This window comes from Octopus bimaculoides, chromosome 9 (assembly GCF_046866305.1).
Source record: "Octopus bimaculoides isolate indiv1 chromosome 9, ASM4686630v1, whole genome shotgun sequence".
NCBI classification, from domain to species: Eukaryota; Metazoa; Mollusca; class Cephalopoda; order Octopoda; family Octopodidae; genus Octopus; species Octopus bimaculoides.
The window spans coordinates 68,426,589-68,453,260 of record NC_142936.1 but is presented as its reverse complement, the minus strand read 5'-3'; the positions used below and the strand labels follow the sequence as shown (position 1 = coordinate 68,453,260).

Sequence of the window (26,672 nt, the reverse complement as noted above, 5' to 3'; positions counted from 1 at the left end):
TATATATATATATATATATATATATATAGAATTTATATATATATATATATATATATATATATATATATATATATATAGAATTTATATATATATATATATATATATATATATATATATATATATAGAATTTATATATATATATATATATATATATATATATATATATATATAGAATTTATAATATATATATATATATATATATATATATATATATATATAGAATTTATATATATATATATATATATATATATATATATATATAGAATTATATATATATATATATATATATATATATATATATATATATATATATATATATATATATATATATATAGAGATTTATATATATATATATATATATATATATATATATATATATATAGAATTTATATATATATATATATATATATATATATATATAGAATTTATATATATATATATATATATATATATATATATATAGATATAGAATTTATATATATATATATATATAGATATAGAATTTATATATATATATATATATATATATATATATATATATAGAGAGAGAGAGAGAGAATGTATATATATATATATATATATATATGTATGTATGCATATATACGCACAACAGGCTTCTACTAAATCCACTCACAAGGCTTTGGTCAGCCCAAGGCTATAGTAAAAGACACTTGCCAAGGAGCCATGCAGTGGGACTGGACTTGGAACTATGTAGTTAGGAACCAAGCTTCTTACCACACAGCCACATCTGCACCTAAAAAAACAAACAAACGTGATGCAGATCAAACGTTATATTCAATAATCAATGGTCTTTGCTATTGATTGAGATATTTAACAAGTTCAAGCATATTTTTTTTTTTTGTACATGTAGGAAATTCTATGATTTTTGTACTTTTTTAAAATATTCTTTTAGCTATCATTATGTCTTGCTTTAATATATTTAATATTTGCTTTCCTGGCACGTGTAAAGACATTCGACCAAGATCGTTGCCAGTGCCGCTGGACTGGCTCCTGTGCAGGTGGCACGTAAAATACACCGTTTTGAGTGTGGCCGTTGCCAGTACCACCTGACTGGCCTTCATGCCCGTGGCACGTAAAAGCACCCACTACACTCTCGGAGTGGTTGGCGTTAGGAAGGCATCCAGCTGTAGAAACTCTGCCAAATCAGATTGGAGCCTGGTGTAGCCATCTGGTTCACCAGCCCTCAGTCAAATCGTCCAACCCATGCTAGCATGGAAAGCGGACGTTAAACGATGATGATGATGAATATTTATTCACTAAGAAGGTAGCAAGCTGGCAGAAGCATTAGCACACCGGGTGAAATGCTTAGCGGTATTTCACCTGTCTTTAATGTTCTGGATTCATATTCTGCCGAGGTTGACTTTGCCTTTCATCCTTTCAGGGTCAATAAATTAAGTACCAGTTGCATACTGGAGGTGGATATAATCAACTGGCCCCTTCCCCCAAAATTTTGTGCCTTGTGCAGAAAAGAATTTTTATTCACTAAGATTGTGGTTAGGAGTGCCAGTAACATTCCAGCCAATTATTTACATTAGAATCCACAACCAGGGAAATATTTGTTTAGTACTACTGATCATATAACTACTATCAATATTATCTTTTATACTGGTGACTGCATTTTACAGTGCTAATTTAAGACTTAGAGCTAAATAGAGTTAAAGTCGTGTCCTAGCTAACATCTATTCCACAGATAACTAACATACTTTAAATATATGCAGCTGTGACCCAGCTTACATCTGCTCTATTTCAGCTACTGCCTGCTACAAATCAGTTTATACTGGATTAACTGAGCTAATGAATGATGTCCCATCAACCATAACATTATCTGATGAATGGATGCAGAAGTCTTGCTATGGTCATTTGAATTGTAAGAAATAGTAATCAATTATCCTTTGAATCACATCCTACTTTTAAATCTTTTATCTTTTACTTGTTTCAGACATTAGACTGTGGCCATGCTGGGGTACCACCTTGAAGAATTTTAGTTGAATGAATCAACCCCAGCCTGGTACTTATTCTATTGGTGTTTTTTTGCCAAACTGCTAAGTTACAGGAATGTAAACACACCAGCATTGGTTGCAAAGCAGTGTAAAGATTCCATGGATTCTGGGTGTTATTTTAATTACAATTAAATATAGACAAGAATTTAAAAGAATAATAATCTCTCCAGGTATCAATTTCAAATAAAAATCAAAAATTTACCTTTGGTAAATTACCAACTTGATAAGCTGCTCTGGCAGGAAAGTCAGTTCCAGCAAAATCTAAAACAGAAATTTCATAACAGTATTGTAGTATCTCTTATTCACCTCCCCACATTTTCCCCAACACCAGTAGCAGGGATTTCGTCCCCGCAAGCCCTGCTAAAGTAGCATGAATTAAGTATTGGAGCAGGAACATAACACAACACAATAACTGAGATTTGACTTGATGACTCTTTTGGCTGCCATAGTCTAAAACAGTAGTTCTCAACTTTCTGTAGTTCAGTGCCCTCTCTCATTCAATGGCATTTCACAAGTAACCCTTTCCATTGTTTGTACCCCCAAGAAAAAATCCCAACAAATTATGTTAATCAAGCAGATGTTAATTTTGCACTGTGCCTTACAATCTATATTTTCTTATAGTATAATAGTATGTTCTTCTTTTTAGATATCTGCATGGAATAAATATCTTTTATATTAAATTTTCATGGAAATTATTAAAGAAAGCCAGTAGAGGGAAGTTGTGAAAGAGGGAGACCCAGGAAGATATAGGACGAAGTATTGAAGGCCAGTCTCAAAACACTGAACCTTAAAAAGGAGATGACGGGAGACTGAGATATGTGGTGCATAGCTGCACTTGAGAAGACCTGCCCACCGCAACAGAATTGGAACCCTAAAACCAAGGCGCTGCATAAAGAGCATTGGTGTAGGTGCTGGTCCCATGAAAAAAGCACTGGTGCTGGTGCCACATAAAAAGCACCCAGTACACTCTGTGGAGTGGTTGATGTTAGAAAGAGCATCCAACCGTAGAAACCAAGCCAAAACAGACTATGGAACCTGGTGCGGCCCACGACCTTGCTAGTTTCCTGTCCAACCCATGCTGGCATGGAAAACAGATGTTAAATTTTGTTGATGACAATGAATTGCACCTGGTTTATATATTTTATTTTTAAGAAAACTCACAGCCAATACATCCCTTGACATTTGTTACCTCCTTGTCAGCTTACTATACCCTCGAAGAGGTGCTACCACCCATATTAATAACCACTGGTTTAAAACAGTAGAAGAGTCTTTGATATACTTACATTTTGAGTAGATTTCATTAACTGCTTGGAAGTCGTTAATGTCAGCCAAGAGGACTGTGGTCTTCACAACTGAAATAATAAAGAGAATTACATCGTAAAGTTTTGGATGAAATGCACATTATTTTCATTATAATATATAAATAAAATAGAAATCAAAAAGCTCTATAATGTATAAATAGGACGGTGGATGGCGGAATAAATAAAGCACAAAATACTAGAGTTACGTCCCTTTATATTCTCCGTTCAGCTACTATTTTACGTAAAATGAGGATCAGTCATTGATATCACAATGTTAAATCGGTGGTTGCATGTAAAGACAACTGTTTTGTTAATCTGCGTAGTTTATATTCACATTGATATTTCATGCGACTTGCTGTGCTTGAGAAGACATGTGAAGCTAATTGTAGTTGTGGCTAGTGCTGGTGGCACATAAAAGGTACCCATGCCATAATCACCTAAAAGGCACCCATGCCAGTGGCACGTAGAAGGCACCCGTGCTGGTGACACATAAAAGGCACTCAGTACAATCTGTGGTGTGGTTAGCATTAGGAAGGGCATCTAGCTGTAGAAACCAAGTCAAAACAGGTTGAAGCCCAGTGCAGCTCTCCAGTTTACCAGCTCCAGTCAAGCTGTCTTACCCATGTTAGCATGGAAAATAGATGCTAAATGATGACGATGATGATGATGAAGAAACTAATTAAGTAGACTTAGCCTAGTAGTCATGTGCCTAAGATTCGCAAAGGCCAGAACTCAATTTGGTTTTCATGATGTATAAATGACTAGGATTACAACTCCAGCACAGAATGCCAGTCTATTGCAAGGTTAACTTCCCAGCTGTTACTGAGAGTCATTTACAGCTGAGTGGACTGATGCAAAGTTATAGGAAACCTTTTGCTCAAGAACTCAACATGCCAGCCAGTCTAGGAACTGAAACCACAATCTTAATACTGTGAATGCAACACCCAAACTACCAGGTCATGCACCTTTACTGATTAAAAAAAAAAGGAAAATAATTCACTTACCATTGTTTAGGGAAGCCCCAGCCTCTTTGAGAATTGCAGACATATTTTTGAGAGCCTGTAAAGAATCATGAAATTGCCAAATTGAAATCTTAAGTATTTTCATTGGATTCTCATTAAGATTGAAAATTGATAATTACAGAATACAATATAAATGCTATGATAAATATAAGATATAAGCAAAATATGTCATGATGAATTACAGCTCTTAGATCAGTGGTTCTCAACCGAGGTCTACATAGCCACTGAGGGTCCATACTAGATTCGGTGGGGGTCCTTATAATGATAAATTGGGGATCCACAATAGTATTTTAAGGGCCCCTGAAAAAATTTTGCTTTAGATGTATGTATTGGAAGAAACAGCTAGGTTTCTTTCTTTAATATTTTACATAGTTCAAGCTACACAAATTGTATGAAAAACAAAATAGGAATTTTAAAAGAAGTTTCTATAAAACATCAAATGACTATGGGGGATCCACCAGAATTAAATAGTAATCGAAGGGGTCTATAGAGAAAAAATGGTTGAGAATCCCTGCTTTAGATGATATTGTATTAAAAGGCAGGGCATGATTTCTGATGATGTAAAACAACAGTGATCAGTATATTCACATTAAAATTTATCAGAATGTACCATATTTTCCAGTATATAAGTCGACATAAAATATAGTGTAAACATGTGCAAATATTTAAACAGTATCACTATCTTTACAAATCCTACTGCATTTAACATGGAATTTTTGATTCTCTAAAGTTGTCTTGGTGTAGAAGTCAACCTAAAACGTTTTGACTGTAAACTTTGGGCTGAAAAATTCAACTTGTATAATGAAAAATATATTATGGAGAATTAATAGATATATTATTGTTTTGATTCTCACTGTTCTGCATGCATCGCATAGATTGTTATCAGTTTGGTAGATATCAGTATGAGATGTTATCATTTCTCCTGCCAACAAATCACCCACTGGGTTTGTGCCTTTGTGTAAGAATGAAATAAGACATCTCTTCCTTGAAAAACAGACATGGATTAGAGACAAGAAGGAAAACCAGCTGTAAAACAACAACAACAATAATAATATATTCTCATCTAACCCATGCTAGAATAAGAAAACATACCTGGTCAGCTTGTTCAGCAGCATTGTTGGAAGGAAACTCCATGGTGGTAGGATTAAGACCAAGCTGTCCTGAGACATACATAGTTTTATCAACCACTACAGCTTGGCTAAAATGATAATACATGTAATTATAAAAGAGTAGACAAGACAGGAATATTAATAACCGAATATATTAAACAATCATCAATCTAGAACAGCATCTAACACTATGGATTCTACCAATTTCTTCAGGAGAAACTCTGCTGAAGGTCATATTCTAAACTGGGGGTCAGCAAACTTCTTGTATATATATATATATATTATAGAACCTTTGATAACTTAACACCTATCATGTAATTTCTAAAATTAAATTAAGAAGTATAATTAATAAAACATTTATTGATTTAAAAACAATAATTCCTTTGTTTTTTTGTATCATTACTATTATTAGAAATATTAAAAGAAATTTAATGAGAATACTTAATGCAATTGATAAAGAACAATTCAGTCACATATTTATATAGTTGAAATATGTGTTTGGTGAATATAGTTATTGCAGCAATATTTGGATGCAAATTTGTGAATTTAGCCTTAAATTACAAAACTCTTCCAAATTCAGTTTGTTAATAGTTCAAGTTGTTAAAGGTTGTTTACTGATTTTTTGGATAGATACATAGACCCCTAGGAGTCAATACTGACCATGTTGCCTCTCCTAAAATTGCTGGTTTTGTACCAAAAATTTGAAACCGTATTATTATTACTATTATTTTTATTTTTGGCTACCTTAAGAGAGTCATAGTTACTTACCTGCCGTTTATTGTGTCTATAGAAGAAAGGATTATTATTATGAAGGCAGCAAACCGATAGAATCATTAGTGCATCAAGGCAAAATGCTTAGTGACATTTCTTCTGAGTTCAAATTCTGCTGAGGTCAACTTTGCCTTTCATCCTTTCAAGATCAATACAGTAAGTATCAACTGAGATCAACTGAATTGACTATCTACGTTCACAAAATTTCAGGCCTTGTGAAAGGATTATTTTATTATTATTATAATCATCATTATTATTATTATTATTAAAATGGGCTGACAACTCAAGTGTTATGAGAAAACCTAGATGTTTCATGAACAACTGAAAATGTATATTTTCTTATGTTAATCCACATTCACAATTTCTTTCTTGTTTCTCCATAATCACTCATTTCTTATAGTTTAATATAAAAAGTTAAAAAACTATCACTATTTCTCAAGTATCTATTTAATACAAAAATAAATCAAATTTTCAGTGTTAAAATGTATATCTTAAAGCTTAATTTAAGGTTTTAAAAATTCCAATATTTTTTCTTCACAGTAATGAAAAAATGTTGGTAAGAAGCTTGCTTCCTAACTACATTGCTCTGGGTTTAGTCCCACTGCATGGCACTTTTGGGCAAGTGTCTTCTACTATAGCCTTGAGCCAACCAATGCCTTGTGAGACAGCCTCAGGAGAAATACCTAGCCAAAGATAAACCTCCGTACCTGGCTTTCATTGACATGGAGAAAGCCTTTGACAGGGTCCCCCAATCCCTTATCTGGTGGTCATTGCAGAAACTAGGGATAGATGAATGGTTAGTGAGAGCTGTACAAGCCATGTACAGAGATGCTGTCAGTAAGGCCAACCAAAACCTTCTGAATGGATTTAGTAAATGGAAACTGAAAGAAGCCCATCGTATATGTGTGTGTGTGTTTTTGTTTGTCCTCCCATCATTGCTTGACAACCAGTATTGATGTGTTTATGTCCCTATAACTTAGCAGTTTGGCAAATGAGATTGATAGAATAAGTACCAGGCTTAAAAAGAAAAGTCCTGGGGTTGATTTGCTCCAACATGGCCACAGTCAAATGACTGAAACAAAAATAAAGGAATATATATATAGATGAAGAAGAATACCTCATTGTGAATCTCAACTGAACTTTCTAGAATGTATTAGCTGTTGTTGAGAGAGAGTGGTGGGGGCTGAAGTGCTTTCTGACCCAAAAGAGGAAGGCTGGTGTTTATGATGCCATTTTATCTATACAAAGTAGCCCAAAAGTAGGCTTACAGTTATTCAACTATCTCTTTCGCATTCATATATTAACAGTTTAGATCTTAATTATAAAAAAGATATGAACCCATTATTCTATGCTAATTTAGTTAATTTTGTCAAGCTCCTTTTTCAGTTTGTAAGATAGAAATTTAAATGTAATAAAATGTTTTACAAGAAATTTAAAGTGCCTACATGATAACTGTAAACTTACTTTTGGGCCACCCTGTATAGTGTACATGTACTTTTATTGGGTGTGTAGCTAGTGACCTTGAGGGTTCTAGGAGAGTGCTGTTCCTGCATGATGTAGGGTAGGAGTGAGATAATGTTTCTTGATTTGAATGGCAATTGCTTTTGTTGTGTTGTAGAAGGAGATAGTATTGGCAAGACTCCATTAGAGGAATTTATCAAGATTTCATTGTGTCAGTGGTGTGGTGTGAAGCATGTTGGTTGGATGGTTGGTTGGCTGAATGGATGGTTGGATAGATGAATGGTTGGTTGGTTTGAATAAACAGATAAAAAATAAGCAAAGAGAGAGAGAGAGAGAAAGACCTAGCTATCAGCACATACCTTAATGATATGTTCTGATAGGAAGCCACCAATCGCAGTGATGAGAGGTGAAAGGAGGCCTTAGCAGGCAGTTTTGCCATGAAATTCACATGTCAGACATTTTTTTGCTAATAGCGAATGCAACAATATTGCTTTCTCCATATTTCTCAAGGGCAAGGGCCCACTGATGAGTGATAGATACAGGAGAAAGTGTCTCCAGTAGCCATGAAGTAAAGAAAAAGACACAAGGGGTTAGAGAAGGTTGTAGTTAATGGCTGCTTCTAGGAAGTTTGTAATTTTGTAAGTAAGTGGAATTGAATGATAGGAGAGAATCAGAGATTGTCCTTCACTGGAATGGGACACACTCAGTGCTGGATTTACCATTGTGCTTAGGTGTACTTAAGCACAGGACCTCAATGACCAGGGGCCCCTAGTCAACGGGGCCGTCCATGTAAGGGGCCCTGTCTAAGTAAGGGACCTTATAACTTAACTAGCACAGGGCCTCAGTTGTCCTAAATCCGGCACTGGACACACTGTTGCATATTTCCAGGATGTGGTACGAGAGAGGTGGGGTGAGGAGGAAGACTGAAGTGCTTGGCAAGAATAAGGAGTAGAAATTTTGTAACCTTGCAGATATCAGATAGATGGAATCAAATAAATAACTCGAGAGATAAATTATTCCTCTTGATATCTTGGTAGTAGTTTGTACTAGTGGAGGCGCAATGGCCCAGTGGTTAGGGCAGCGGACTTGCGGTCATAGGATCGCGGTTTTGATTCCCAAACCGGGCGTTGTGAGTGTTTATTGAGCGAAAACACCTAAAGCTCCACGAGGCTCCGGCAGGGGATGGTGGCGAACCCTGCTGTACTCTTCCACCACAACGTTCTCTCACTCTTACTTCCTGTTTCTGCTCTGCCTGTAATTCAAAGGGTCAGCCTTATCACACTGTGTCACGCTGAATATCCCCGAGAACTACGTTAATTTCACGAGCAGGCTGTTCCGTTGATCGGATCAACTGGAACCCTCGACGTCGTAAGCGATGGAGTGCCAACAACAGTTTGTACTAGGAGAATAATTTCACTAGACAGTAGTGAGACCAAGACTTGGTTACTGGAAAAATATTTGTATTGTAAAAATAAACACTATGGTGAAACTACAGACTTGCCTCAAGGATAAGACATTAAAAAAAAAAACATATAATACATTCATTTTAAAAAGTCCTCCAATAATTGTCCATTGATTGCACATGGACCGGTTCAATTATGGTAAACATCACCTAGTCCATAAACTCTTTAACTGGAATACTAAGTTCTTAACAAGAAATAGAAGCTAAATTTCCCTCAAATCGCACTCAATGCAACAACAATTAAATGCATATGAAATCAGCCAATTTCAATCACATCTAACCATTTTAAATACAAAAGGACACATTGGATAATGTTGTCCTAGAAATACCCTTAAGCAGATGGAGTGGCCACGACTAGATTGCCTTTGATCATGAACTTTGTTGATCAGAGTTGACCTGGAACTTAACACACACACACACACACACACTAAATATCTCATTTCAGGTTATTTCCTCTCAAAAAGTAATTATAATAGCGGAAAAAACACACCAGAATGTAGAATTAGTGGAACCAAGAAATTTTGGCTTTGCTTCCTCTTTGGTCACTGGCTGTAATCAACATAGTCATAAATAGGAACAGTGAAAATATAATTGGAATATATTTTGGTAATGTGAGGAGATAGAAATCTGAAGGGGCTGTTTTTTGTTAGCAGTATTTTTTATCTGAGAAATAAAAGATTATTTTTTTCCTGCTGTCAAATGTTAAAGACATAAAGAAAGAGAGAATAAAGTATTAAAAGAAGACAAAGAGAAAGAACAATAAAAAACGAACGAAAGAAAGGGAAAGAGAGATAGAAATAATGAAAGAGGGAGAAGAGAAAGTAAAAGATAAAGAAAAGGAAAGTGAAGAAAGGAAAAAAAGAAAAAAGAGAAGGGAAAGAAGGAAAGGAAAAATTGATATATAAAAAGAAGAAAATGATATAGACATACAAATATTCTTTTCTACTCTAGGCACAAGGCATGAAATTTTTGGGGAGGGGGCCAGTCGATTAGATCGACTCCAATACGCAACTCGTACTTAATTTATAGACCTCGAAATGATGAAAGGCAAAGTCAACCTCGGTGGAATATGAACTCAGAATGTAAAAACAGACGAAATGCCGCAAAGTTTTTGCCTTGTGTGCTAACGTTTCTTATTTCTTTACTGCCCACAAGGGGCTACACATAGAGGGGACAAACAAGGACAGACAAACGGATTAAGGCGATTATATAGATCCCAGTGCGTAACTGGTACTTATTTAATCAACCCTGAAAGGATGAAAGGCAAAGTTGACCTCGGCAGAATTTGAACTCAGAACGTAACGGCAGACGAAATACTGCTAAGCAGGTCAAGCAACTATATACAGGTTTTGTTGCTAGATCAAGGTCATAGGTTTGCAGTTGACAGTACCGATAAGCTAAAGAAAAATAAGAACTGGAACTGATAAAGAAGCTGGTTAGAACCCAATTTTAAAAATCAGTTTAACTAACAGAGATAAAGCAGGTACAACTAATTTGTAATTATCACAATAATGAAATAAGAGATGGGTTTTACATAAAGTGGTTCTGACTTTAATGCAGATAATTTCTATGCCTGCTTTTCCATGTTGCCATGAGTTGGAGGGGACTTTTTGAAACTGTGTTTCATGGCTACCTATCCTTTCTGACACCAACCCTTTCACCTGCCTCTTTGTGACACGCAAGGATATAGTTTATCTCATCTAAAAACTGAGATACACATGGTGTATCTCAAGGAAATTCTTGCAAAAAACACTGTCACAAAACAACCATGCGGGCACAATCATTTCTTAACCCAAACATTAATCATAACCCATAGTCAAAGATTACAACTGAGGAGTTGAACTTCACTGATATTTAAGTGATAGGCCATGTACCCAGAAGACGGAGGGAAATGAAAATATTGGCTTCAAATTTTGGCACAATGCCAGCAATTTCAGGGGTGAGGAAGTTGATTACATTGATCCCAGTGCTTAGCTGGTACTTATTTTATCAACCCTGAAAGGATGAAAGGTAAAGTCAACCTCAGCTGAATTTGAACTCAGAACATAAAGACGAATGAAATGTTACTAAGCATTTTGCTAAAACACCCACAGAACTGCTTCACCACCTGATGAGACATTAACTCCTGCATTTGGAGAAGGAGTACAGCAGCATCTGCAGCATGCAAGTGTTTACCCTAGATATGAACTGACTATACTATACCTCTCATACACTGGTTTAACCCTCTAGCAATCAAACCAGCTATATCTGGCCTAAATATTCAACCTGTTTTATGTTCAAACCAGCCAAATGTAGCCTGTCACACCTACCTACATTGTCCTTCTAAAACTAAGCAACCACATCGTAAAAATCTCAAAGCTACAAGATGATGCATGATTAATTCAAAACAATGTGAATAAATAAGCATTTCATTTGACAGAATAATCTGAATGCTAAGGGGCTAAGGCTCTGTTTCAATATAAAAATTCTTCGGTGCAAGTGAAATCAAGCCTGGTTTGCAGACTGGGTGTCAGTCTTTTGTTTATCATGTATGATGAGTCAGACTCACCAATATGCGACGTTCCAAAGTAATTTTAGTGAAACTTTTAGAAAATATAATTTTTCTTATTTTATCAATGTCCCCAAACCCTATAGAGCAGTGGTTCTCAATTGGGGTCCATAAGGCCCTTGGAGTCCAAATAGGATTCTGTTGTTAAAATTTATTTGGAATAAATAGGTTATATTTCTACAATATACAAAATATTAAAATTTTTTATACAATACCTAACAATATTTAATGATGAAAATATAATATGATTAAAAAAAAAATGAATGGCTATTGGAGTTCACCTGAGTGAAATAGGATTCAAATGGTGAAATAGGTAAAAAATGGTTGAGAACAACAGCTCTAGACATTTCTACTTATGTAAAACTGATAATTTCATCTCACCGTTCCCCTACAGATGACAAAAACACTACAAAATGGTTTAACTAGCAAGAGACAACAAACAACCTTGTGACATTTACTATGCAATACTAACCCTTGTTGAAAAAGAATTTTTTAATCTCCCAAATGGTAGAAATACTTTTTTCTTTTGTTATTAACAGCAGAGGAAATATTAGTTCAAAACAGCATTCTGTATATTTGATTTAATCTGGATATATAGAATGCTATTTTGAACTAACGCTGCTTCTATCACTATTTGCAGCACTTAGATTTGCTAATCACTGTAGCTGTGTGGTTTATTTCCCAACTCTATGGTTCTGGATTCAGTCCCACTGCATGGTACCTTGGGTGAGTCTCTTCTACTATCACTTTGGGCTGCCTTGTGAGTGGATTTGGTGGACGGAACCTGAAAGAAGCCTATCATATGTATATGTGTGTGTGAGTCTTTGTGTAGGTGTTTGTTCTTCACCACCGCTTGACAACCAGTGTTGGTGTGTTTACATCCCTGTAACTTAGTGGTTTAGCAAAAGAATCTGATAGAATAAAGTACCAGGCTTTACAAAAAAAAAAAATAAGTACTGGAGTTGATAAGTTAGACTAAAATTCTTCAAAGTGGTGCCCCAGCATGGCTACAGTGAAATGGGTGAAACAAGTAAAATATAAAAGATAACAGTAGAAGCTAAAGTTGTCTAAGCATGTGGGTTGCTAGCGGATAGTAGCTACTGATGCCATTCAAAGAAGCAGAGACCCAGATACAGCTAGACATTTTATATTTACTACTGATATACTTCGGAGCTTTTTAGCACTATACATCTATATGAGATACTTTCTTGAGATGAATACTGTAGTTTTCTGGCTTTCTATAGTATATCCAGATATATATATATATATATATATATATATATATATACGACGAGCTTCTTTCAGTTTCCGTCAACCAAATCCATTCGCAAGGCTTTAGTCGGCTCAAGGCTATAGTAGAAGACATTTGCCCAAGGTGCCATGCAGTGGAACTGAACCCGGAACCATGTGGTTCGTAAGCAAGCTACTTACCACACAGCCACTCCTACGCCTATAAGATAAATTTTTTAAATGAAACAAAATTAACATTAAGATGGAAAATAATGTTTATTTTTGTATACTTCCACTTTATTTATATTTGGAAAGATCTCTCCTACTTATTAATTGCAAAGTCTTTGATCAGGTCCTCACAATCTTTCATAACATATCTGCTTCTATACTTAGTAGAGATAAGGCATCCCGATATTATTTCAGCAAGTTTAAAGTGATTTCTTTTGTGTCGTAAACCATTTACCATTTCTGTGGTGCCCCACTCCCTTGATGTCCTAAACACATGCTTATTTTGCTTAATGGTTAATCCAAAGCAGAGTGCATCCAGAGCTGAGTGCTTGTGCATTACCTTATAGCTTCCTTCTAAACCAGTGGTTCTCAACTGGGGTCCATATAAGATTTTTGGGGGTCCACACAAGCAAAATAGTAAATTGAGGAAACACAATAGTATTTTAAGGGTTACTGAAAAAATTTTGCTTTAGATGTATGTATTGGCATGTATTACAAAAGACAGCTAGGTTTCTTTCTCTAACGTTTATCATAGTTCAACAAGTGAATGAATATGTGATAAGCAAAACAGGAATTTTTGAAAGAAGTTTCTCCAAAACTAGTTTTTAAACCGTTATTGTATTTGGTTTGCAAGACTCTTTATGTGAATTCGTGTGTTGAAGCATATTTTATTGTGTCTGAGGGGAGTCATTCTCTTTTCGTGCCTTATTATTTAACACACTCACCAGTTCGATTTCCACTCATTTACTTATTTTTTTCTAAAATTTTCGTTGCAAGACGCAACGAAATTTTTAGAAGAAAAAAAAAAGTAAATGAGTGGAAATCGAACCGGTGTGTTAAATAATTATAACTCTCCCCAGACACAATAGTTTTTTAAACAATAAATGGCTATGGTGGTCCACTAGAATAAAATAGGTGAGAACCCCCCTGTTCTAAACAGAAGCTCAGTTATCATTTATTTAATTTCCTACCACGCTCTGTACAAGTCTAACGCTTTATTCCGAAGCAAACACACACAACATACATACGTGGACAGGTTTAGCAGTTAATATAAATATATATATATATATATATATATATATAATATTGTAACTTCTAATTGAGTATTGAAATATAATAACGAGTTTTAAAATAAATACTTCTTTTTACTCTAAAATACCATTTCACCTTTTACCCTGTATGTACCCTTTTAACCTAGAATTTCTATCATTAACTACAGGTTGGTGTCCCCTTTCCATCCGACTTTTGTTTCCTTGTGATTTTCGGAGAAATTTTTATTTTTGAATGAAATATTACAGAAATATGTCTTCGAGTTTTTACATTATGTATTGTTTAGGTTTCAAACATAATTCTAATAAATGAAAAAAAATGCAAAAGTTGGCGGAAATTGGCAGTAATGAATACGAGCCGAAAGAGGAAAAACGATCAAAGACTCTTCCATTTTTTTTTTTCTAAATTTCATTAACATAATCATAATCTATACCATCAAAAACACTTTCCTGCAAAATTTCATTAGAAAGTATCTATTTTTAAGAAACTTACGAAGGAGCAAAGTCGAGTGGGGTACTCAACTTTGGGTAGTTTATTGTGTAATGCCGATTTTCCCTACAGAGTTACAGTCCTCAATGCGAAGTTGAAAACTTTTAGAACTTCCTTAATTGAAATAAAATAGAAAGAAAGTTTCTCCTTTTCTTTCATAAACATTATAAATAAGGCGTAATTATTAAAATTTTAAAGACGGGTAATGTATTAAGGTCAATTTCCTTTTGTTTCAAGGACAGTAAAGGAGCGTAATTTTAACATTTATTGATATTTTACTACATCTTGGGGCGAAGGTAAAACATATATGCACACCCAGTTACACTGAAAACGGGTGGTATGTGTATTCTTTATCTCCGCCCAACATATATACCCATGTACCTGTAAGCGCATATTGTAAAGTTGTCGGGACCGCGGACAGAAAACAGAAAGGGATAAACGGTAACGACATGTTGCATTCTCCATCCAATTTACAAATAAATTATCATTTTTAACTTCAGTTAAATTATTTACATAAATTAAACTGAGTCAATTGTTGTTCTTTGGCGTATTTTATAAACAATAAAACAGATTCTACACATAGCAAAGTCAATGAGGAAACCTATGGCTAAGCTAACTTAATTACCATTTTATAATACATTTTATAAACAATAAAATCCTGTAATTTAGAATTCTTGAAGACATTAAGGGATTCCAGTAGGGTTTGTTTTTTTCTATGTGGTCCCTTCTGTTTTGTACTGGAGGTCGTTGATTACGTTCAGGTTTGGCAACTTTACAACGCAGCCCTAGATATCAGTTTTTAGACTAAGGCAGGTGCTAATGGTTGTAGGGTCTATAATCATAGGTCTACTCGATAGGGGCTGTCAGTATGCAGACACCGACATGTACCCAGCTGGCCATTTAACACACATACACATGGGTGTTGTTAGCCTAGACTTTCTACACGTTTGTCTAACTATTCACAAATGATTAACCAAAGAAATTAAGTTGGTTTTTACCTGTAAGCACCGATTGCTTTGGGTGCATTAACTGTGTTAATAATACGTTTACAGATACCAGCCATGCTTTCGTTGGTAGGGTATGTTCTGTCGGGGTTTTGGTACACGACACGGACACAATGAATCTCACTGGAGTCGCAGATTTGACTGACTACTGTCGTGTATGCAATGTTATTATCTACAGTGGGACGAGCTGGCAGAATCGTTAGATCAGTGGGAAAATACTTCGCAATATTGCTTCCTGTTCTTTACATTCCGAGTTCAAATCCTGCCGAAGTAAAATTTGCTTTTCATGCTTTTGGGGCCGATAAAGTTAGGTATTACTGCTCTCAAAGACTATTGGCTTTGTACTTAAATCAGAAACAATATTTCGTGCTATCGTGGGTAAGCTTTTTTTACTCTTCCCACCTGTCTTCTTTTCTTCGCCATTAACATCAGACGAGGCGAGCTATATAAATAGATATACCTATAGATTACAAGATTGTTGTTGTTGGCACTCCGTCGCGGGTTCCAGTTGATCCGATCAACGGAACAGCCTGCTCGTGAAATTAACGTGCAAGTGGCTGAGCACTCCACAGACACGTGTACCTTTAACGTAGTTCTCGGATATATTCAGTGTGACAAGGCTGACCCTTTGAATTACAGGCACAACAGAAACAGGAAGTAAGAGTGAGAGAAAGTTGTGGTGGAAGAGTACAGCAGGGTTCGCCACCATCCCCTGCCGGAGCCTCGTGGAGCTTTAAGTGTTTTCGCTCAATAAACACTCCCAACGCCCGGTCTGGGAATCGAAATCGCGATCCTATGACCGCGAGTCCGCTGCCCAAACCACTGGGCCATTGCGCCTCCACATATTACAACATAGACAAACACTAAATATACCAATTAACATCCTTCCAAAACTTTATATCCTTATTTAACAATACCTCAATAATGAAATCTGTAAAAAGGAAAACCACACAATGCTATATTAGAAATATTAAAAATAAAACTAGTCAAAGGTAAATTATAACTAACTCCCTTTAATATTCTGAATATCCTGAACAGCATTATAACTATGAATAATATTTCACCCACATATTAAGGCAGCAAGCTGGCAGAACCTTAGCAAAATACTAAGCAACATTTTATCTTTTTTTACACACTGCATTCAAATTCCACTGAGGTTGACTTTGCCTTTCTTCCTTTCAGGGTCGATAAAATAAGTGCCAGTAAAACGGTATCTGTGTATGTGTGGTGAATCGACTTAATCGCTGGTCTTGTGTCACAATTTCAAACCAAATCTCACCCACATATTAAGGCCACAAGCAGGCACTATCATAAGCATACTGGGCAAAATGTTTAGCAGCATTTTGTCTGCCTTTACATTCTGAGTTCAAATTCTACCAAGATTGACTTTGCTTTTCATCCTTTTGGGGTGGATAAAATAAGTACCAGTTGAGCATTGGAGGTCGATGTAATCGATTTACTTCACTTCCTTAAAATTACTGGTCCTGTGCCTACATTTGAATCCAATATTTCACACATATAAAAATAATAAAGCTTTAAATATGACATGAGTATATAAATGAATTAAAGCTAATAAAGACATTTTTGTATCTTATTATTATTACTCTCAAGGTCGACATTGCCTTTCGTCCTTTTGGGGTCAATAAACTAAGTACCAGTGAAACACTGGGTCGATGTAATTGACTCAATCCCCTCCCCCAAGCTGCCCTTGTGACAAAAATTTGAAATCATTATAATTACTCCCAACCATCTCAAATTAGACAATGCAATGATGCTCCTTATATCATACTCATATGATTTGAAAGTTTTTTGTTAGGTCATCTGAGAGAGATTACTCCATTCTAATAATAGTTTGGCTGAGATTTTGTACTCAGAATGCCCGATGTTGGAATGGGTGTCGCAAGGCGCCTTTTCTGACCCTATAACAATTCTGTCAAACAACTGCTTTGTACTGGTATCAGTTTTTTTTTTCTTGATCTCTAAAATACTGGTTTGAAATTTTGGTACAGGGCCAGCAACTTTAGGGGAGGGGTAAGTCAGTTACATTGACCCCAGTATTCAACTGATACTTCTTTTATTGACCCCCAAAAGTATGTAAAACAAAGATGACCTTAGCAGAATTTGAACTCAGAATGTGAAAACAGACAAAACACCACTAAGAATTTTGCCTGAAGTGCTAATGATTCTGCTAGCTTGCAGCCTTTTTTTTTTTTGATCCCTAAAATATTGAATGGAAATTTGACCGAGGCAGGATTTAGACAGTGAGAACAATGAAACATTCTGATGACTTTGCTCTCCTCCTCCTCCTCATCATCATCATTGTTTAACATCCATGTTTCCATGCTTGCATGGATCAGACAGAATTCAATGAAGTAGATTTTTTTATGGCTTGATGCCCTTCCTTTTGCTAACCCTCACCTGTTTCCAAACAAAGTAAACAGGTGAAGGGCATGTTTTTATGGAAGACTGGAAATGAACGATACCACTTGTATGATGGTGACACTCATTTACAACTATCACATGATGTCAAAGTAGGGCAACATGCATACACACACACACACACATAAATGTACATGTATAGCAACCTATCTGGGTGTGTATGTATGTATGCATGTATGGATGTGTATGCATGTACGTTTTCTTCAAGAACCCAAGTTCAGCCAAAGCATACTTGCTGAACTTGGGTTCTTGGAGAGAGAACACTAATCCTTAATTCATACACTACAAATGACCATGATATCTGGAACTATAAAACTCTGCAAGACTTCTTAAGATTTAAAAGGTGACAAACAAAACAAGATGCTTTCCTTCACAACCTTGTTAATAAGCAGGTAGCCAGTTGAAATTTCTAAATTAAAAAAGCAAAAGAGAACAGATACATACATACTCACACACACCCACACTTGTTGATAGATAAATAGATAGATAGATGGATAGATAAATAGATGGATAGATAGATAGATAGATGATAGATAGATAGATAGATGCATGCATGTACAAGGGGTTGTCGAAAAGTTCCTGGCTTTAAGGGTATTGTGAAAGGCTGGCCAGGCTGGAGGCCCAACCTTCCAAGTTATTTTACAGAGCTTAGAAAGACTGAAGGAATGCTACAATAAGTGCGTGAATCTGAGAGGGGAATATGTTTAATAAAATCATAATTAACCAATCCTTCGGTATGTTCTTTTACCCAAAGCCAGGAAATGTTCAGCATCCTCTTGTACAAGAAGCTGCTTTCAGTTTTCCTTCATCAAATCTGTTCACAAGGCTTTAGTCAGCCTGGGGCTATAGTTGAACATACTTGCAGTAGGACTGAACCATACCATGCAGTGGGCCTGAACCTGAAACCACATGGTTGTGAGGCAAACTTCTTATCAAGGTTTTTTAGGGCCATGTCTGGGACAACATTATCTAATGTGTCCTTTCTTTATGCAAGTGGATAAGAACTGCTAATGACCCTTCAGCTGATAACCCTATCAACTTAAATAGCTGGTGGTGGTTGAGACACAAAGAGAAGAAAGGAAGGTTAATTTTATATGGGAAGATTGGCAGGTGGTTTCCCCCTGTTAAATCTCAGCCCTCATACTTTTAATATTGTCTCTTATCAAAGCAATTTTTATAGGTGACTTTGTGTGATGGTAACTTGATTAATTGAGCCTACAGTTCTGTTTGATTAATGACTGAAACTATTTTAACTGACGCATGTGACAATGCTCTTAAGAATGGCATGAACATCACTGTTCTCTTTTCAGTGGAATTCTGGTTTAAGCATCCCTCATAACGCTTTTATTTATTTATTTTTTTATCCCTCATAACACTTATTTTTTATTTTATCCCTCATAACGTTTTTATTTTTTGAAATTTTCAGAAAACTTTTGCAAATTTGTGTTCTACACCTGGGAATTCATACAATATTGCAAAAAAAAAAAAAAAAAAAAAAAAAAAAAGGAAAAAATTTTTTGTGTGATTTAAAGGCGATTTAGCTGTTATTTTTAACACATCTCAAGATCACCTGATTCCTTTCTTGTTTCTTTATCACTCTGACACGTATTGATGTTTTTCAATATTTTTCTCTCCATAAATACATTTTGTGGAATGATGATGCACTCAAAGGTAGTCAATTGCTGGGATTTTTTAAGCAAAAACTTTGGACTGCCCATATTTTAAACTCTGATTTAAGGAAAAAAAATTGTAAATGAGTGGAATGTTTAGAATTTGAGGGAGGTGGGGTTAAAAAGTTAAAAAAAAATTTTTTTCATAATTGTATAAATTCCTGTGTGTAGAATATAAATTCATAAAAGTTTTCAGAAAATTCCCCAAAATAAGGAAACTACGAGGGGTTACATGGGGTGCTTAAACCCGAATTCCACCCTTTTTTCTCATTCTTCGAAAAGATTTCAAGCTCTGTACCAATGTAAGAAACCATTAACTCTTAGTCATGCAGCTCCTCTATAGCAAAAAGCCTCTTCTTGCAGGCTGCATGGTCACTTCACCTGTGCCAGTGGCATGAAAAAAACGCATAGTACATGTATTATGAAGGACATCCAATTGTAGAAACCATGCCAAAAGAAGACACTGAAGCATGATGTAGACCTTAGACCCATCAGATCCTGTCAAACTGTCCAACCCAAGCCAGAAAGGAACATGGATGTTAAATGATGTTAATAATGATGATGATTTCTGTTGAAAGATATTGAAATTAATGAAAAATTTAGTAAAAAACTTTGTTGCTATTAAGCATGAAATATTGATTTCAAATTTTGGCACTAGGCCAGCAATTTTGGGGGAAGGGATAAGTCAATTACATTGACCCCAGTGTTCAAATGGTACTTATTTTATCAACCTGAAAGGATAAAAGGAAACGTCAACCTTGGTGGGATTTGAACTCAGAATGTGAAGAAAGGTGAAATGCCACTAAGTATTTCACTCGAAGTGCTAATGATTCTGCTAGCTGGCCACTAAAATTAACCTGAAATATTGATGGAAAGTTTGAATTTTGATCCCTTTCAAACTGGTCATTTGTATCTTAGTAACAGAGGTGGTTTCAGGTGGACTGGTATCAAAAAGAATTAAAGAAAAATTTACTTTCAACTTGGCGATTATGATTGTTGTTAAGCCCCAGGTCAACCCTGATTCAACAGATTTATGATCAAAAATGTTCCAGCTGTTGTGACCATCCACTCTTTTTGTGACCATATACAATATTGTCCAGTGTATTCTTTTTCTTTTTTTTTTAATATGATAGGATATAAACTAACAAAGATTTGGCTGCTATTTCTACTAAGTCAAGGAACCACATTGAGGCTTACCTTTTATCTAAACAATACTAGTTACTGAGACAGTCATAAAATTTTAAGTTCATATCTAGCTCAAGCACTGATTCCTTGTCCAAAATAAAATATTTGTAATCATTGTTGGTGTTGTTGTTTAGCCGTGGGTCAGTCCTGATCAAGCTGTTGTTGTTGGCACTCCGTTGCTTACGACATAGAGGGTTCCAGTTGATCCGATCAACAGAACAGCCTGCTTGTGAAATTAATGTGCAAGCGGCTGAGCACTCCACAGACACGTGTACCTTTAACGTAGTTCTCGGGGATATTCAGTGTGACAAGGCTGACCCTTTGAATTACAGGCACAACAGAAACAGGAAGTAAGAGTGAGAGAAAGTTGTGGTGGAAGAGTACAGCAGGGTTCACCACCATCCCCTGCCAAGCCTCGTGGAGCTTTAGGTGTTTTCACTCAATAAACACTCACAACGCCCGGTCTGTTTGCTTGTAGCTAGAGGCTGACTCAACTAAAGTAAAATAACATTAGTCTCTATTATGGTATGAAGATCTCTTTTTTTTCTTCTGACAGTTAATACTAAACATATATGATATAGGGCTATAGTAGAACACATCAACCCAAGGTACCACACAATGGAACAGAACCAGACACCATGTAGTTGGGAAGCAAACTTCTGAACCATACAACTCTGCCTGTGCCTTTAGGTGCATAAAAAGAAATTCAAATTGGAATTATATTTGTGTAGTATAAACTCAAACACTTCAGTTGTAGGAAAAAACTGGCAATTTGAGAAATGGTCCTAACATTTGCATAGATTCTTTATCAGTTGGAATCAGGTTTCAAAAAGAAACAGAATATCATTTTACTTCTTATCCTCCAAATAAATAACAACAGCAATAAAACAAAAAAAAACTGAGTGTGTCACTTAAAAGATATATTGTGACCTTTCTTTAGAGAGGAGGAGGGAACAGAAGAAAAGGAGGAGGAGGAGGAAAGAAGAAAAAAAGAAATAATGACAATCATAGTATTAGCTGCATGAACCACTTATTGTGACCTAGTATATGGTTAACTGCCAGTGCACCATAAATTTTCCAAAGCTACTGTTACGTTCTAAAAATCAAAATTATATGCATATACATACACACATATAAACATGCATACATTTATCACCACCACCATCATCATCATTTTAACATCAACTTTTCCATGCTTGCATGGGTTGGACAGGAGTGGATTTTCTGCAGCCATATGCCTTTTCCTGTTGCCCAACACTCACCTGTTTCCAATATATATATATATATATATATATATATATATATATATATATATATATATATATATATATATATATATATATATATATATATATATATATATATATATATATATATATATATATCATTACATACCACTGTATATATGTATCATTACATACCAATATATATATATCATTATATATATGACAATGACAATTCTGAGCATGTTTAGGTCTTATTATTAAGTATGGTGAGCTGGAATAATTGTTAGCATACTGGGAAAAATACTTAGGGGCATTTTGTCTGTCTTTATATTCTGAGTTCAAATTCGGCAGAGGTTGATTTTGCTTTTCATCCTTTTGAGGTTGGTAAAATAAGTACCAAGTAAGCACTTGGATTGATGTAATTGACTTATCTCGTCCCTCAAACTTACTGGCTTTGTGTCAAGATTTGATGCTTAACAGCATTTCATTTGTCTTTATGTTCTGAGTTTAAATGCTACTGAATATCCACATATTTTCTATCAGCTAATCACACTTGCTGTACAAGTGGGATTAGCAAATGAGTGTGTAGGAGCGATGTGGGTTTTTGAGGCCAACGTCAAAAAGGATGATTGCATGCGAAAAATTGAAAGTCTTGAAATTTTAAAACTTAACTATCTCAAGCCACCCCATTTTCATGATACTTCAGCATCCCTTTGCAGTCTCCTAGAGGACTGCAGACCCCAGTTAGAGAACCACTGCATTAGAAGGTTCTAGAAAGTCAAATCATGTAATGGCTCAATGCTGACTGGTCGGTTAATTGGCTGATCATGTGAAACTATAGTGATCTCAACATGGCATTCAAATGGTTGTCCAGCACTTTGCTTTTGAATCTGCTACAATGGCTTAAAAGAATGATTGGGGAAAAATATATGCAATAATATTTATCTGATACAGGTATAATTTTGATTAATCAAAGTTATTGAACTCATCACATTAAATATATATTAAAATAATATTGAGCTTATTGTATATAGTATCAAGGTGTACTGTGGAGGCGCAATGGCCCAGTTGTTAGGGTAGCGGACTCGCAGTCATAGGATTGCGGTTTCGATTCCCAGACCGGGCGTTGTGAGTGTTTATTGAGCGAAAACACCTAAAGCTCCACGAGGCTCTGGCAGGGGATGGTGGCGAACCCTGCTGTACTCTTTCACCACAACTTTCTCTCACTCTTACTTCCTGTTTCTGTTGTGCCTGTAATTCAAAGGGTCAGCCTTGTCACACTGTGTCACGCTGAATATCCCCGAGAACTACGTTAAGGGTACACGTGTCTGTGGAGTGCTCAGCCACTTGCACGTTAATTTCACGAGCAGGCTGTTCCGTTGATCGGATCAAACTGGAACCCTCGATGTCGTAAGCGACAGAGTACCAACACACAACAAGGTGTACTACAAATCATCAGAAAAGGTTAAAAGAGGGGTCAGAAAACAAGCATATAAATTAAGTAAAGCAGCAATGAAAGCTTGAAGTATATGCTCAGTACACAGAGTAAAACATGAAAAGTAAGCATTAAGAGAGTCATAAAGAGGAAAGGCTGCATAGACGCATCAAGAGTAGTGTTGAAGAATTTTAGGAAGCCTGGAACCTCTGAAGGATGCAGTGCACTGATAGCTAATAAACAATGTAGATAGTTTATTTCATACTGTGACAATTCTGATCACATATAAAAAAAAAATGTTTGTATATTAGAAATTACTTCTTTCATATTGGCACCAGACATCTTGCTCCGGTTTGTCTTTGGATAATGTCAATAAAGTGGAGAGGGTCTATGAGGTGTTGTGCAAGCCTCACTGGACCTAAAACTCAGCACAGGCATTGCGGACCTCTGCTCGACATGTGAATTTTTTTCCTATATATATTTATCTTATTTTTAGTATATATTTATCTTATTTTTAGTATGTATTTTCTTCATTTTTAGTATATATATATATATTTTTTTTATCTCGAAGTCCTGCGGCGATGGCAAGGTGCTGAAGCATGCAAACCTGATGGGTTGGAAGCATGTAGTCAGCGACTTCTTTAATATTTATAATTGTTGTAATTAGCATTATATTTGAAACTGTTTTACAATAATACATTGCTACTGTAAAGAAAACATTGCAGTAATTATAATATAGGGTATGAGGGGGAAAATATATGGTCTATGACAAGCAAAGGGTTAATGGCAAATGTTGTAAACTACTAGTTGCTTATCAGAAACCAGAGCAGGTTGTTTGGAAAAGGTCACAATGTCATTTTGAAATGATTTGCTAAATAGAACCTTAGATTAGTTGTAAATGGTTAATGTTTCCTATCACATTATGGATAATACATAACATCCCTGCACAACACACAAAGATGTATCAGATTCTTTAGAGACAGGAATCATTAAACAGTGTTTACTTAGGCTTTTTAACATATTTCTGTGACAAAAATAGAGTGGCAAATATTTCTGGGTGCCATAAAAACTTCTACCAAGAGCAAACGTAACAGGCCTGATATAGTTACTTGGGATAGAAAGGAAGTCATGTAGAGCAGTGGTTCTCAACCTGGGACCATATAAGATTGTTGGGGGTTCACACAGCAAAATAATAAATTAGGGATCCAGAACAGTATTTTAAGGGTCCTTGAAAAAATTTTGCTTTAGTTGTATGTATTGCAAGAAACAACTAGGTTTCTTCCTCTAACATTTTACAAGTTAATGTGTTAAAAAGAAAATAGAAGCACCATTGCTGGTGGCACGGGAAAAACAACATTCGAGCAAGGTTGTTGCCAGTGCCACTGGAGTGGCTCCTGTGCAGGTGGCACATGAAAAACACCATTCGAGGATGGCTGTTGCCAGTACCGCCTGATTGCCCTCTTGCTACTGGCATGTAAAAGCACCCACTACACCCTCAGAGTAGTTGGCATTAGGAAAGGCATCCAGCTGTAGAAACTCTGCCAGATCAGATTGGAGCCTGGACGTTAAACGATGATGATGATGAATCTTGAAAGAAGTTTCAATAAAACTAGTTTTTAAGCATTGAATGTCGGTAAACTTCCAGTTTCAGGAGGTAAAAAAAGTAAATAAAATACAAAGGAAATAACTTAACGTCTTACTAGTATTATCCGTACTACTCTGAAATGTTTTTGTTTTTTTTTTAGCTGTTTATAAATAAAATCACACACGTGATTGAAGTTAACTGTTTATATATAAATCACACACGAGATTGAATATCATAGTACCGTCTGCACAACTTATGGTAATCTTCCAGTATAGGGAAATAACAGTCAAACTAAAGAGTTTGACCCGAGCTCAAAAATAAATTAGTGTAATAGGTGTAAAACAACTTGCTGTGAACGAATATGAAGAATGCGCGCTCGTGAACGGGTGGGGTGGGGAGAGTACGGATAATACTAGTAAGACGTTAAGTTATTTCCCTTGTATTCTTATTTACTTTTTTTACCTCCCAAAACTGGAAGATTACCTTGAATGTCTATGGAGGTCCACCAAAATAAAATAATAATAAAAGGGGTCCAGAGATAAAAAAAATGGCTGAGAACACCTGAGTCATAGAAGCTCGCTACCCTTCAGATGTGAACATGGACAAGAAGATTATCTATGGACTACTGCTTTGAAACCTGCAGTTCCTTTGCCTTGATTATAAATTTACATTTATACCAATAACAGTTGGTGCACTTGGTTATGTTAGTAAATGTTTATGTGGCAATTTGGAAAATCTGGGGCTTTCAAGTAAAAACAGCAATTCTTTGAGTGGGACAGAAAATAAATTATGTAAGACATTCTTAAAGTTTGATATATAACTGTAAAAGTTTGAATAGTTGTAATGGAGACTTTAGTCTCTCTCTATCACCTTTCAACATAAATATATCTTAAGGAACAGTAGAACAATTCAACAACATAATAAAAATAAGTTTTATTATTGATGATGCTTGGTTATAAAAATACTGTGTCACTCAGCTTAGCAGCCGTTGATTAAGTTGTAGTTGGTATTGGAAAGTTAAGAGCTTCCTTGATGCCTGCCAGAGAAGCAAGTAGCTATCACCATCGAAGGCATCGTGGTGAAGAGTGCTTCGTTGAGAAGCAAGAAGTTATCACGTAGAAGGTCTGTCGCTCAACTGGATTAAGAAGTGAAACAACTCATTAAGTACTAGTTTTACTATGCATGCGTACTCGAGGGGCTTCCGGTGGTGAAGTCCCTTGCACGTGCGCAGAATAGTACTTCCTCAATGGCGGCTATAATTTTGCGCCACTACATAATAATTATTGTTTTTGATATTCAAATTTCAGTGATAGAACTTTTGCTTCTTTGTCAGAAACTAGCACCCTTCTTACTTTTAAAAAAATTATGAATAAAAATGGAAGACATACATACACTTTTATTTATTCTTTTATATATTCTAACAACTTGTCTTCTCC

General features: G+C 35.5%; 1 protein-coding gene across 1 annotated transcript in view; it reads right to left on the bottom strand.

Annotated features, from left to right (window-relative positions):
* Window positions 1-16,361, bottom strand: part of LOC106870597 (2-iminobutanoate/2-iminopropanoate deaminase) — a 22,780-nt gene extending 6,419 nt beyond the window's left edge. The window contains exons 1-5 of the mRNA XM_052970729.2: window positions 15,691-16,361; window positions 5,437-5,542; window positions 4,327-4,381; window positions 3,305-3,373; window positions 2,224-2,282 (exon numbers count right to left, since the gene is read on the bottom strand). Coding sequence (XP_052826689.1) covers window positions 2,224-2,282; window positions 3,305-3,373; window positions 4,327-4,381; window positions 5,437-5,542; window positions 15,691-15,755 — 354 coding nt within the window. The 5' untranslated portion in view covers window positions 15,756-16,361. The remainder of the gene's footprint in view (window positions 1-2,223; window positions 2,283-3,304; window positions 3,374-4,326; window positions 4,382-5,436; window positions 5,543-15,690) is intronic.
* Between the last annotated feature and the right edge of the window lie 10,311 nt (window positions 16,362-26,672).